A 16,010-nucleotide genomic window follows, 5' to 3' on the forward strand; every position below is an offset into this window, starting at 1 on the left:
TGAATCAGTCACAGAGGAAGAAGTGCAAGAAAGCCTGACAGAATGTGATCCCTAGTGTTTGATGAGGGAGAGTAGCTTGGACTGCAGGTGGGAGTTGATGAACATTTTGTTGGTATTCTTGTGAGGGAAGGTGGTTTAGTGTGTCAGGAAAGTCTAGGAGAGCTGTTGTGGACGAGAAGAGGGCCAAGTTTTTGTACTGTTTGTGAGGGAGGGTGGCTTGAGGCAGCTGGAATGATGACGATGAGATGAGAGAGACTTGGAGGCAGTACAGTGAACCCATGGTTACAGCGGTTTTCATTGTCATTGCAAGATGCAAATCTGCACTCCTGATGTCATATTACATATTGTGGCTAAGAAATATTGTTATCATGCACTTGAGCTTGTTTCTGTCAGCAGTGGTGGTGCTGTGTCTGTGATTTCTGATGGCTTTGAGGGATTCAAAGACAAAGCCCAATTTGAGGAGTTAATCCCATTTGATGGAGAACACTAATTCTCCACCCCCTATCTTCAGAACCCCTACCCTCAAGCCCGTCTTAGGTCTCTGTGGTACATGTTTCTTTCTTACTGTGCCCTTTTCATCACTTTCAATTAACGTGACCATGCCTATATGTGTTTCTGATACTGTAATAAAATGTATGTATATATCTCGTTATGTAAATTGTTGTAAAAGGGAACATTTGGACCTGCACTTGGGATGCCCTGTACCAGTTGATAAATCGTGTAGGTTCTGTGCTTTCATTATCATGCAATCCCATTATCACGCATTATGTTCAGCACCAGTTATGGGCGATAACCAAGGTATCAGTGTATTGTGACTTCCCTGGTGAACTTTAGGGTTATACATATGGCAGTTGATCGATGCAGAGTTTGTCTGGTAATGTAGAAGACTGTTTATCAGTCTTGTCACTCAGACTGTTTATCAGTCTTGTCACTCAGACTGTTTATCAGTCTTGTCACTGTCTTCATATCTGTCTTTATATACAGGTGACCAGAAATGGTTGGCCACATTCCCTGGTGTTACATTGTAATGCTGATTTTAAGGTACTGAAAAACTAAGTCCTGTACAGTACTGTAATGTTATGTACAACAACTTAAGTTTTTGTAAGTATCCAAGTTTTGTGTTTCTGTACGCAGTAACAACCCGATTTATGATCAGGTTATGGCAAGTAAGAACTGATTGCATACCAATTGATTGTAAATTAATGTAGATTTAATTTGGGATCAGTTGGGATATATTGGGGGTCTGGGACCACATACTGTAACCTTAAATCTCAAAAACAGTTCTGCCACCCACCTGGAGTGTCATAGGCTGGTCTGAGTTGTCACCAAGGTCCCTCCTCCTCCTCCCCAAGGTTGGGAAATAGCCAGAGGGCTTTGGCAGTCACTCCAAGTCATCAGAAGGAGGTGATGAGCAATGAGTAGAGCAAAGCGGTGAGGCCGAGGGAGAGTATAGGAGTGTGGTGGGTGGGGAGCAGTGTGATATGGTGGTGGGAGAGCAGTGTGGTGGGGCTCTGTGCCTATTCTTATGGCACTTAACAATGTCCAGTGCAACATCAAGGGAAAGGCCATGTCTTACCCTTTTAGCTTTGCCCTTGGCACCCTCATTAGCACCACACTTTCCACTAGGGTAGCACCCATACCTGACGTGTTTTCCAAGTCATAAATTTCAGTATCACACAGAAATGCTATCTCAACGAAATATCACATACTACACTGTTCGTTGCACACTTGCACTGTTATTTTGTGTTTGTAATGGTGTGTTGATGGCCCTGCATGTACAGGAAACATAAGGGAGATGGTCACGGCAGGAGGACACACAAGTGAATAGATGAGCTGCACGGGAAAGAGGACATTTTTATTTTTTTTACGCGAGGAAGAAGGAATCAAAGGCCATGAGCCCGCAATAACAGTTCCCTCCAAGAGAAAATCAAAATACAAGAGAGCCAAATTCAAGATCCTATCATTTTGAGATGCCTGGACACACTGCGTTTGAAAGACTGGAGATCATTGGAAGCAGGAAATACAGACAGAGGGAGACAGTTCCAGAGTTGACTTGTTACATGAATGAAGGACTGGGAGTAACAGTTAACTCTTGCATTAGAGAGTTGGACAGAAAAGGGATGAGAGTTTGCTGCTAGACGGGTGCTACGCTCCTGTTGTAGAGGTGGAGGAATGCATGCAGACAGTTCAGAGAAGCAGTGACCACTGAAGTAGTGACATTAAAGAGATAAAGATGCAACAGTGCGGCAAAGAGACAGGTTGACTGGAGTCAGTAAGAGGAGGAGAGTTAATGAGATGAAAAGCGTTTGACTCCACCCTATTGAGAAGAGCTGTATGTGGGGAGCCTCCCCACACATGAGAGCTGTACTCCACACAGGGGTGGATAAAACCTCTGTATAGAGTCAACAATTGTGCAGGGGTAAAGAAGGAACGGAGATGGCTTAGCACACCTAATCTCTTGGAAGCAGATTTTACAAGAGATGTAATATGATCATTCCAAGATAAGTCCCGAGTAAATGAAACCCCAAGCATGTTCAAGTATGATGCAGGATTAAGCTGAATATTATTAAACATTAGTGGGTAAACCTGTGGAAGATTTTGTCGGGTTGATAGGTGTAAGAACTGAGTCTTAGATGCATTAAAAACAACCAGATTATTTTTACCCCTGTCAGAAATACGAGCCAAGTCAGACATTAGGTGTGCCATAGCCTCATCCCTTGTTTGTTGAAGTAACTGGTGAGATGGGCGTTGCGGGAACCGAATGGAAAGTTGAAGGGTGGAGTCATCAGTGTATGAGTGGATAGGGTTAGATGTACAGCTTAGAAGGTCATTGATGAATAAAAGAGAGTTGGTGATAGGACAGAGCCCTGAGGAACACCACTGTTGATAGATCTAGGAGAAGAACAATGGCCATCTACAACAGCAGCTATAGAACGACCAGAAAGGAAAAAAAAATGAATTCCCCGAGCTAGGCAACTAAGGCCATATAGCCCCGCTGGGTTACAGGAGGGCGCTACCCCTCCCGGCAACGGTAGCCCGGACGAGGCTCGAACTTGCGACCTCCCGATCACAAGCTCAGCGCGCTATCACTGTGCTACCGCGCCTCCGACCAGAAAGGAAGCTAGCGATGAAGGCACAGATAGAAGGATAGAAACGTGTGTAGAGGCCTCAGAAGAGGGTTCTGCTTATGTAAATATGGGGTGGCCATCTTGGTTCAAACATAATATTGACTTGTGCCAGTGGTAGCATGTCTGCACGGGATCATCCAACACTGCCATTGCAAAAATCATATAAGCAGTTTTCACAATCATTGGCCTGAAACTGGGTATAAGTTTTTATTAATTATTATAGGATTCTTATAGGCTCGATCACATACTGTAGTCTTCAGTATAAAGATTCTGTGCTCATATAGCTGTGAACAGACTGCTGCCTTTCTGTGGGTGTGGGTGGGTGGCTGGAGGTAAAATTTTGCCAGGCTATCTTGCAATACCCATACAGATTGCTATCCTGTATTCTGCAAATAACAAAATTATTTAATTATTATAAAGCTTGTAAAGAGATGCTGACTATTAATGTACAGGTGTGAGACTATGCTGTGGCATGAAAATGATACCGTAAGTTGAAAAGTCAAGAATTGAGGAATGTTTAATGCAGAGAGTGGATAAGATGAGGAATAATGTGATTCATGAAAGATTTGGTGTAAGGAAGTCTGTGGACACCAGTGTTAAGAAAGTGTATTTAGATGGTATAGTCATGTGGAGAGAATGGGTATGAATAGAATGGTGAAATGGATATATCTGAGCAAGTTTGTTGGTGGGAGGAGGCATGGTAGGTTAAGAGGAAGGTGGATAGATATGGGAAATGAGCATGTGAGAAAGAGAGGTATGGATGCTCTTGAGGCTAGGGAACTAACAAGGGATTAAACTGACTGGATGAATTTGTGCAGAGGTGTGTATGACCTGGGTTTTGCACCCCTTTTTAACCGTGGATAGGCATACCTGGGTGAAGTTCATCTGGTGGTATTGCAACACTGTATTATACAAATGGTTCCTTTATCTCCAGAACATTCTTTCTCTCAGTAGCTGCATTGTGTGTTGAGACTCGGTGTTAGGTGGGTGGGTGACACTCAACACCTCGGTCTTCATATATTGTTCACAGCGGTCAGGTGATTTTCACCTGGCTGTGCCTATTGTGCGAGTAGTATTTTTCATTTATGGTTTTCTGATAAAAGAGGAGTTAGCAGTCTGTTTTTGGGAGGTGTTGAGGATGAAGGGAAGGAGGATAAAATAAGGAAAAAAATATATAAGTTTTTACTCATGTATTTTTAGCAGTTAACTCTCGAAACTGTTTATTTATTTATTTATTTATTATTTATTTATTTTTTTCAAAAATCTATCTATCTATCTATCTATAGCCCGACGCCCTACTCCCACAAAGGGTGGCTGCAGACAAAACGCCTCCAAGTCACTCTGTCACCCACCATTTGACTCCCCTCCCCCCAGCTCACCCCCCCCTCCCTCATATACCTCTCAACTCCATCCCTCCACCTCATCCTCGGTCTACCCCTCACTCTCCCTCCCTCCACCTCACCTACATACACCCTCTTAGTCAGTCTTTCATTCTCCATTCTCTCCACATGTCCAAACCACCTCAGTGTATTTCTCCTAATCTTTTCAACCACATCCACATCTACCCCACAACGTTCCTTCACTTCTTCATTCGTCAACCTGTCCCTCCATGTCACTCCACATGATCCTCTCAAGTAACTCATTTCCACTGCTCTCACTCTTGACTTGTTCCCCTCTTGTAAGGTCCATGCCTCGCTTCCATACGTCAGGGTAGGGATCACAATACCATCATGCAGTGACTTCTTAACTTCCATACTCACCTCCCTATTTCTCATCATTGCTTTCAGTGTACCAACAACCTTTCTTCCCTGCTGTACCCTTTCACGTACTTCATCCCCCAAAGTTCCATCCTTACTCATCACACTACCCAAGTACTTGAATGCACTCACATTCTCCATATCCTCACCATCCAACCTCACTGCACACTCTGTGACTTCATTCCTCTCAAACACCATAACTTTACTTTTGTTTACATTAACTTTCAGCTTCCTCCTCCTACACACTGTCCCAAATTCATTCACCAAACCTTGCAACTCCCATTCATCTTTACTCAACAATACTGTATCATCAGCAAACAGCACCACCGGAAGCTTCCAAATCTCACCCTCATTCATTAGGGCCACCCCCACATCCACTGCCCTACCTTGTACCTCCTTTACAACCCCATCCATATATATATTAAACAGCCATGGAGACATTACACACCCCTGTTTCAGTCCCACATTGAGATCAAAGAACTCACTCAGCTCCCCATCCACTCGCACCGTAGCCCTAGCTCCCTCGTACATACTCTTCACAGCACTCAACAATTTCCCCTCCACTCCATATATTCTTAATACCTTCCACATACCTTGCCTATCTATTCTGTCATAAGCTTTCTCCAAGTCCATGAAGGCAGCATACACTTTCCTTCCCTTCTCTAGATACTTCTCCACTAAACATATTAGAACAAATATCTGATCTACACACCCTTTTCCCTTCCTAAATCCCCCATGTTCTTCTCCAACTAGCTCCTCTGTCATATGCCTAACCCTATCAATGAGTATTCTACCATATATTTTACCAGTCACACTAAGAAGGCAAATACCCCTGTGGTTACCACATACTTCTCTCTCTCCTTTTCCTTTGTACTGAGGAACAATTATACCTGATTTCCAGTCCTCTGGAACCCTTCCCTCTTCCCAAGCCAATCTACACAACTTCCATATCCACTCCACAACAATCTCACCCCCATACCTAAGCATTTCACCACACACTCCATCAATTCCTGGGGCCTTTCCCAGCTTAATCTTCTTCATCGCTTCCACTACTTCCGACCTACTGATCTCTTCCTCCCTCCTCTCATCTCTTCTTCTCCCAGCCATTCCCCAACCACTTATACTCACACTGAGATCATTTTTCAAAAATGATCTCAGGATTTTTTTTTTTTTTTTTTTTTTTTTTTTTTACTACCTTTCATCAAATTTTCTTTAATACTTATATCAGTGTGAGCAAGAGAGGTTCTTCCATACTCATACCAAGTTTCATTAATAAATATTGATTAGAACAGGGTTGTGTGATGTCTCCATGGCTGTTTAATATATACATGGATGGGGTTGTAAAGGAGGTGCAAGGTAGGGCAGTGGATGTGGGGGTGGCTGTAATGAATGAGGGTGAGATTTGGAAGATTCCGGTGTTACTGTTTGCTGATGATACAGTATTTTTGAGTGAAGATGAATGGGAGTTGCAAAGTTTGGTGAATGAATTTGGAACAGTGTGTAGGAAGAGGAATCTGAAAGTTAATGTAAACAAGAGTAAAGTTATAGTGTTTGAGAGGAATGAAGTCACAGAATGTACAGTGAGGCTGGATGGTGAGGATATGGAGAATGTGAGTGCATTCAAGTACTTAGGTAGTGTGATGAGTAAGGATGGAACGTTGGGGGATGAAGTGCGTGAAAGGGTACAGCAGGGAAGGAAGGTTGTTGGTTCACTGAAAGCAGTGATGAGAAATAGGGAGGTGAGTATGGAGAAGTCACTGCATGATAGTATTGTGATCCCTACCCTGACGTATGGAAGCGAGGCGTGGACCATGCAAGAGGGGAACAAGGCAAGAGTGTGAGCAGTGGAAATGAGTTACTTGAGAGGAGCATGTGGAGTGACAGGTTGACGAATGAAGAAGTGAAGGAACGTTGTGGGGTGGATGTGGTTGAGAAGATTAGGAGAAATACACTGAGGTGGTTTGGACATGTGGAGAGAATGGAGAATGAAAGATTGACTAAGAGGGTGTATGTAGGTGAGGTGGAGGGAGGAAGAGGGAGGGGTAGACTGAGGATGAGGTGGAGGGATGGAGTTGAGAGGTACAGTATGAGGGAGGGGGGATGGTAGTCAAATGGTGGGTGACAGAGCGACTTGGAGGCGTTTTGTCAGCAGCCACCCTTTGCGGGATTAGGGTGTCGGGCTATAGATAGATAGATAAATTTTTTTCTTCTTCTAGGGCCGGGTGAATAATACCCAGGTATTCCTGTGGTGTTACTAAAAAAAGACATGCCTATCCAGGGATAACTTGACAATTGTCAACTTGATTCTGTCACCTAAGTGAATGTTAAGCTATAAGCAGAATACATTTTGACCCATCAGACAGAGCCAGGATTCCAGGGTCTTGAATGGTGAGTGAATGGGAGTGTGGCTCATTCAGATGGGCAAACTTTTTCTAACAATTTCTTTCTGGTTTTCTGAACTGTACCTCACACTCCACCTTAGGGTGGGAAAGTAAGTCTGGATGAGGATGATGATAATATAAGAGATGCATTTTTTGCACAGCATACACTCAGCCTGTGATCAGTTCCAGTCTCAGCACATCTCAGCATTTCCTCTGTTATGGTTTTTATAGCTGAAGGTATTCGTTGTCTCAGCTAATTATTAATATTGTATCCACTCTTCCTTTAATGCCATAGATTTTTTTTTATGTGTATATATTGTATATCGTGAGGTAGGTGGGGTTGCTTACCATTGACTCACTTGATGTAGTGCTGCTCTTGGGTGCCTGCCCATTCCACTCGTCCTTCCTTCCTTCCTCTTACATTCTTCTTTCCTTCTTTCTTTCCTCTTCTTTCTGTCTGTGGGTGACTCTACACTGCATAACAAGCCAAATGGTTTCCTTTACACCAGGAAACCATTTACTATGCGGGGTGGTAACCATATAACCAAACTATGGCACCTGGTGGTTTAGTGGGTAATTAAGGTGCTCCAGTCAGATTGAGCCTGTGTCGGTTTATATCCAAGGCGTGATCAGGGTTTTTTGCTCATGTAATGTAACTCAGGGTTTAGTGAGGCTGGTGTCTCTCATCTTAAATCAGGACCAACTTCCCCTGGGTTCCTATGCTTCTTATGGGGCAACAGAGGATTAGATGATGTATGTTTGTATAAGTTTCTAGTTTTGTCTTATAGAATTCAGCAACTTTTATGCAAAATGGCTTTTTGAAAAGTTGATTACTTATTGCAAAATAGTTTCTTGAAAAGTTGATTACTCACAGATGCATCTTGACATTTACCATGTGTACATTTTATGCATAGGACTGTGCTCATGTTTATATGACTTGCTTATCTACAAGCTTTCGGTTGCATGACATAATGGTACGTCATTCCAGGTAGTATCATTAATAAGATTTCTGTTATACAGTATGTTCACCTATAACACCTGCTTCCATTAGGCGAATCATGTTTAACCCTCTCATACACAATGGCTCAGTTATAAATCCAACCGCTCGCACTTTTTCAACGCAGGTTGTGGCTAGGTGAAATCAACCTGCTCGCACTTTTTCGACACAGGTTGGGTCAAACCATATAGGTTGCGGTATTTTTTTGCCATGATTTTTTGGTTGCGTCATTCAACTTTCTCCCCTGCCCATATTTATAACTGTATTGTTATGAAATAGCTACATGTTGTAAGTGAGTAAATTATCTTCCTAATGAACAAAAAAAAGAGAGAGAGAGAAAAGAAAAGAAAAGAGAAAATAAATTACCATATTTTATCGTTCACTCATTTATTCAATGCTGATTTCTCAGAGATGTATAAACATTTCATCAGTGCTTGTTGAGGGAAAGTTGTAGTGCATTCAGCAAGCACTGTCGAAATGTTTTATTATATCCCCCCAAAAATCAGCATTGAGTAAATGAGTGAACGAAAAAATATGGTAATTTATTTTTTCTATTCTTTTTTTCTTTCATTAGGAAGATCATATATTCATTTATAACAAGTAGTAATTTCATAACAATGCAGTTACAAATAAGGGCAGGGGAATGACATGAGTGGAAACATTTTACGATGTTGAGTCAGCTGCTACTAGAGCGGCCAGTGTGGTGAAAGACCATAAGATATTTCTCTTCCATAAGCCATAAAAATATCTCTGATGGAGCTAAAACTGTCATGTTTTTAACAAAAATCATCGCAAATAAATGCTGTACAACTTTCTTTCAGCAAGCATTGACAAAATGTTTATACTGTATATCTGAGAAATCAGCCTTGTATAAATGAGTGAACGATAAAATGTGGTAATTTATTTTTGTTTTTTATTTTTTTATAGGAAGATCATTTATTCATTTATAACATGTAGCAGTTTCATAACAATACAGTTATAAATAAAGGTAGGGGAGAAAGTTGAATAGAAACATTTTCTGATGTTGCACACATCGCTGAGTGAGGGGTGTGTGGCTTGTAAGGTCTGGGCCAGTCCATGGAGGTCATGCAGTACTTGGAAACAGTTCAATACAGGCTGCATCAAAAGAGTTCGAGAGGGTTAACATGAGTAGCTGTTTGTCAGGTCTGAAAAGTTTGTAAACCATGAGTAGTGCACATAGCACAAAATGCAGACCCCAGCCTGCAGAACTACTGGATAACATTTTCTGCCAGTGCTTGACCTTTGTTGTGATTACATGAAGTGCAAGACTTCATGAAGGACCGCTGTACACCTTCTCCCACACCAAGCCTGTTTGATCCTTATGGTTCGTTCTAATTACACTGAATGTGTTAATAGTACAGTATCTTGTTAGGCTGCAGTATGAATGTTTGGTACTTTTAAGAGCATTGTGGGAAAGGTTAGGGCAGGCTTTAGGGGGTCATTAGGGGCGACAGTGGGGGAAGTCTGGACAAAGTTCTTTTTTCCCATAAGTTCTGTTGTTTCCATCATCCAATCCTACGTTGCCCCATGAGGAGCGTAGGAGCTCAGGGCTAGGCAAGTTGGTCCTGACATTTACGATAAGAGTGGCCAGCCTCACTCATCCCTGAGTGGCATTACATGAACAATAAACCCCAACCATCCCTTGGATATAAACCTTCACCAGCTCAATCCGATTGGAGTGCCGTAATTACCCACTAAACCACCAAGCGCCAAAATTTGGTTATATGGTTACCACCCAGCGTAGTAAATGGTTTCCTGGTGTACAGGAAACCATTTGGCTTGTCATGTTTAGAGTCACCCACAGGCAGAAGGAAGAGGAACGAATGAAGGAAAGAAAGACAGAAGAGGGAGTCTAAAGTCACCTGTAAGCGGAAGGACAAAGAAAGAATGAAGGAAAGAAAGACAGAAGAGGATGGAAGGAAAGAAGGATGGAAGAGAGGAAAGATCAGACACCTGAGAGTAGCACTACATCGAGTGAGAGGATGATGAGCGTCCCCGCCTACCATGAAAAAAAAAAAGAGAGAGAGAGACCCTAGTTGAAAACAGATTGCTGTGTTATAGCTGAATGTTCTGTGCCACTGTGAAATGTGATGAACCATATTTGAACACCGTGTATATACAGTGATCCCTGTATAATAATTTGATCCCTTGTTTAACTGACTCCCTGACCAATACACTATGTAATTTATCAATCCTTCTCAGCCAGTAGCCACATGGATGAGTAAGGGAATGGGAGGATCATGTACAGCACAGTGTATTGCCTGCTTTTAGGAAAGAAATGTCAGCTTTTTTTTTTTTTTTTTTTTTTTTTTTTTTTTTTAATAAATAAATATATATATATATATATATATACAATAATACTAGCCAAATCTCCCTTCTTTTCAAGGTGAGAGTGAGGTATTGGAGATGATTATATGATGTCAAATATGATGATGATAGTGATAATGGTGTTGATGGTGATGATGACGACGATGATGATGATCTTTTCTGTTGCAGAGGGCGAGGAAGAGACCCAAGGCACAGTGCACCATGTGATGGAGTTCTTTGAGATGTGTGCTGCGCTCATTACTGAGTTGGCACGCTAGCCACAATATCAGGCCATGTACATACAGACATATATATGTAGATACACACAAACTAATATACACAGACGTACATATACATTTACACAGTACCGTACACGTAAACATGCGTGCATGCGTACCAGTATTTACATTTACATGCAGAACACTGACCGTATCTCATGTAATTTGTTTGTGGGACATATATTTCAGATAATTTTTACTTGACTCCTTCCTTGCATGTTGTAAGTAATTGAAGGAGAAAGAAGGAAAGTAGAGACTTGCATGTGTAGAAGTGCCTTATTTAGAAGTAGTTATATTGCCATTATATCTGATTTCCTGCTTGTAAAATGTCATCCATGTGTCCAAACATTTGCTCCACATTGCTGGAAGGTCCACCAGCATGTTTCAGAGTCATGATAAACTAGCCAAGAGATACTGTTGTAAGCCCATTTTACTTCTCACCTGGGTGGACTACTAAACCAGTGGAATATTAGAAGCACTGAGCAATTGGGATCATCACGAATAATTTAATAAGGGTTGCTAATCATAGTTTTGCCTCCTAAATATGTATGACTCTCGGGGTGTATCATTCAGGTTGTAGTTCTTTCAATAATCTCTCTCTCTCTCTCTCTCTTTCTCTCTCTCTCTTTTAGTGCCATATAGTCCTCTTGGGCTTGGTGCTAGTCCTTATTACTTTCTCTCTCTCTCTCTCTGGGGGGGGGGGGGAATACTGTATATGCTTGAGAAATATTCAGGTTGCAAGACGAATATTGGTATAGAGTAGTCTAGTGAAAGGAGAATGATGATCTTGTAAAGTTAATCTTGAAAGATGAGAAATAGATGTCCCATTGTATGCCATTCAGTAAACTCTGGTGAATGCTCTTAAAGATGAAGGAGAAGAGTATGGACATTGTTAACTGAGCAAGTAGGATGAGATTCTGGTAATAGTTGATATATGGTAAGTTTTTGCTGAATACTGCCATCCTTATGTTTTATTACTATTATTATTATTATTTTATTTATTTTTTTTTTTCATAAATCCACAGTAAATTACTAAAATATTGCCCGTTGATGACATGAGCAAGACAGAGAAAGAAGGTTTTGGGATGAGCTGGATGAATTAGTTGGAGAAATGTCCAGGAGTTATAAAGTGATTGTAATGGCAACATGAATGGGAGAGTAGGCACTGGTCTGTGAATAGCATAATGGGAAATAGTGGAGTACCAGGAGAATGATAATGGGATGTGACTGAAGGACATTTGTTAGGAAAGGAGGTTGTGCAATTGTAATCCTTATTTCAAACACAGATGCATATAAATACTGTATATGTGGCATAAATGGAATGGAGATATCGTAGAAAGGCGCCTGATTGATTATGTGCTTGTAGGGAAATCAATGCTGGGTAGTGTTGCAGATATGAAGGCAGTGAGAGGACGATGTGGACGTTTGTCACATCATATGATTGTGGTATGCAAGATCAAGCTGAGAAGTGAGGTGGACCATGAGAGAGGAGCTGTCAGGGAGAAAGATTAAAGTCAAGAAGCTGAGGATCAAAGAAATGGCAGATGAATACATGGCCAAAGTAGGGGAGGAGTTAGAATCAGTGAATTGGAATGAAATGGATCTGGACAGCTTGTGGAATGCACATAGGGATTACTTAGTTAGGAATGCTAAAGCGATGTGTGGTGTGGCAAGAGTAGCAACAAAGAAGAAAAACTGTGTCATGGTGGAATGAAGAGGTTAAGAACGTAGTGGAGGAAAAGAGGAAGAAGTGGCTAGAGTGGATACAGAACTGAGGTTCAGTTGAAACTGAATATATTGAGAGCAAGAAGCATGTAAAGAGACTAGTGAAGAGGAAAAAGGAGGTAAATGGTGAGCTGGGAGGAAAATAGGATGTTATTCTGGAAAGAGGTGCAGAAATGTAGAAATGACAGTGGAAAGAAATGTGAAAGTGTGAAGGATGTAAGTGGTAGATTATTAACCCATGGGGATGAAGTAAGGACCAGATGGAAAGAATATTCTGAAAGTCTGATGAATGGGAATGGAGAGAGCAAAGTGACTGTTAATATGATTGGTTTTGAGGATGTACAGAGAAGGAATACCGTGCTAGGATACATGACACTTGCAGAGGTAAAGAATGCTGCAAAGCGGCTGAAAAATGGGAAAGCAGTTGGGGTTGATGAGGTGTATACAGAGATGATTATGTGTAATGGACAGAGCAGAATGATGTGCTTGTTGGAGATATGTAAGAAGGCTTGGGTGAGTGAAATTGTGCCAGCAGAGTGGAAAAAGACTGTGATTTCTCCCCCGTACAAAAATAAAGGTGAGCGAGGTGAGTGCAAGAATTATCATGGCATAAGTCTGTTGAGTGTTGTAGGGAAGGTAAAGCGAAGAACATTATAGAGAAAGACAGATGTCAGAAGTCTTAGTGAGTGACGAACAGGCTGGCTTTAGGAGTAGCAGAGGATGTGTGGATCAAATATTTGCAGTGAGACAGATAGTAGCAAAAGCTGGTGAGAAGGACTCTAAGGTCTTTAAGGCATTTATGGATCTGGAAAAAGCATACAACAAAATAGACAGGGAAGGATTGTGGAAGGTTTTGCTCATGTATAGTGTAGATGGTAAAGTGCTAGGTTCCGTCAAGAATTTTTATGGTGATAGTGAGGCATGTGTAAGGGTAAATGGGCATCTAAGTTACGGTAATGGTTCTCGATCAGTGTGGGCGTGTGACAAGGTTTTGTGATGTCCCCATGGTTGTTCAGTATATATACTGGTAGTCTATGGATGGGGTGGTGAGAGAAGTAAAATCATGAGTAATGGAGAGAGGGATGATGGTGGTAATGAATGGTGATGGATGGAATATCTCAAATTTGTTGTATGCTAATGATGCACTGCTACTTGCAAATACCAGACAAGAGCTTGGTAGACTAGGTCAAAGTTTTTTAGATGTCTGTGAGTGTCATGCCTTGAAAGTAAATGTAGAAAAGAGTAAAGTAATGGTTACTGAGAGAGAAGGTGACTCCCAGTTACTGTGAATGGAAAGAGACTGGATTTGGAGGGAGAGTTCAAATACCTGGGTACAGTATTAGGAAAGAGAGGAAAATGTGCAAAAGAAGTGGACAGTAGGGACAAAGGGAAGGAAAGTGGCTGGTGCTATGAAGGCCTTGATAAGGAATAGAGGCTTGAGTGTTGCAGCTGCATGAGGCTTACACGAACGAGTGTTAGTGCCAACTTTAACATACAGATGTGAAACTACATTGTGGCACAAAAATGAAAAGCCAACAGTAAGAGCAGTGGAGATTGGACTGCTGAGGAATGTGTGTAGGGTACAGAGAGTATATAGGACACAGAATAATGTGATCCACAAAAGATGTGAAGTGAGGAAGTCTGTGGACACCAGAATCGAAAAGAGTGTACTTAGATGGTTAGGTCATTTGGAGAGAATAGATGACAATAGAGTGGTGAAAAAGGTATATCTGAGCAAATATGAAGGAGGGAGGAAGCGAGGTAGGCCAAGAAGGTGGAGGGATATAATGGGTGAGTGTATGAGGAAGAGAGGTATGGAAGCTGGTGAGGCTAAGGGACTGACAAGAGACAGAGCTGGCTGGATGAATTTTGTGCGAAGCGCATAACTGGGGATTTTGCACCCCATTTTAACATGACAGCGTTCGGATTGAATCTGTCATATAGATATACAGTATATGAAGCTACAGTATGTGTGTGTCCCCCCACCCCCCCATCTGATGGAGCCAGGATTTCGAGGACTTGAACTGTGAGTGAATGGAACCGTGTCCCATTGAACTGGGCAAACTTTGGCTTTCTGGACATTGTTACTCCTCACCCTGCCCTAGGGTGGGAAAGGAGGTCAGGATGATGATGATGATGAATACCTGTTGAACTTCCATCACTGCCTCTAATGCTGACTGATCTATTTCAATTTTCAGTACAAGTTGTATGAAAAATGCTATACTGTATATTGGAGCACATCCCTGTCATAAAATATATTTCCTAAGTAAGGTTAACCTTACCATAGTGATGTGTTTGTTAGCCAAATCTGCTTATGTACTACAAATGCTTGGCATTTTTTTACATCTGAATGCACTTGTGGTCATTTTGATATCCTACATGGACAGTTTGTTTTTATGGCTGCCATATGAATGAAGCTGACTAGGTGGTTTATTCTGTACAGTATACAGTATTATCAGTGTCTGTACTGCACTGATCAGTACTTTACTGTATATAGAACCTTGCTGGTAAAATTTAGCTGTTCATTTGAACCTGATAAAGATAAGTTGATCGGGAACTAATATTTTTGAATGTACTTTATCAGTGTCTACCCTGCATGTAATACTATTCCATATTGACCTATTCAGACCATGTTGTCTTGTAAGACAGAAATATTAAGACAGTGTGGAAGTAATTGTGATCTTGTGTGTGCATGCATGCATGTCTGTGTTTGTCTTTGTGCACAGTTTTTTTTTATATTAATTATGATTTTTTTTTTTTTAATCCATTAAGGAGTGTTAGTGCCTACTTTAACATATGGATGTGAGACTATGGTGTGGCATAAAATGAAAAATCAGGAGTAAAAGCAGTGGAGATGGGACTGCTGAGGAATATACATGGAGTACAGAGGGTGGATAGGATACGAAATAATGTGATTCGTCAAAGATGTGGAGTGAGGAAGTCAGTGGACACCAGAATCATAGAGAGTGTACTGAGATGGTATGGTCATGTGGAGAGAATGGATAACAATAGAGTGGTGAAAAGGCATATCTGAGCTAATCTGAAACAAACTTGAAGTAGGCCAAGGAAAAGGTGGAGGGATATGGTGCTTGAGTGTGTAAGGAAGAGAGGTTTGGAAGTCTGTGAGGCTAGGGGACTGACATGAGATCGAGCTGGCGGGAAGAATATTGTAAGGAGAAGCACATGATCAGGGAATGTGATAGTATCCAGATTGACTCTATTGGATATGTTTATGTAAAGCTACAGATCGTGGTGAATGGTTTTGGCATATCAGAGAGAGCCAGGATTCTGGGGGCTTGAATGATGAGTGAATGGTAGTGTGGTGCATTGGAGTGGGCAAATTTTGGCTGTTTGGACACTGCTACTCCTCACCCTGCCCTAAGGTGGAAAAGGAGGTCTGGATGATTATATATATA

The 16,010-nt window shown here is 41.5% G+C and overlaps 1 protein-coding gene across 1 annotated transcript in view; it reads left to right on the plus strand.

The window, feature by feature from the left end:
* The window catches only part of AMPKalpha (AMP-activated protein kinase alpha subunit), a 102,846-nt gene extending 91,948 nt beyond the window's left edge, over nt 1-10,898 (plus strand). The window contains exon 14 of the mRNA XM_080277513.1: nt 10,781-10,898. Within this exon, the coding sequence (XP_080133639.1) occupies nt 10,781-10,869 (89 nt within the window). The 3' untranslated portion in view covers nt 10,870-10,898. The remainder of the gene's footprint in view (nt 1-10,780) is intronic.
* The last annotated feature ends 5,112 nt before the right edge of the window (nt 10,899-16,010 follow it).

Source organism: Coenobita brevimanus, chromosome 70 (genome assembly GCF_032717465.1).
Source record: "Coenobita brevimanus isolate Jiangsu-jjx chromosome 70, ASM3271746v2, whole genome shotgun sequence".
Lineage (NCBI taxonomy): Eukaryota > Metazoa > Arthropoda > Malacostraca > Decapoda > Coenobitidae > Coenobita > Coenobita brevimanus.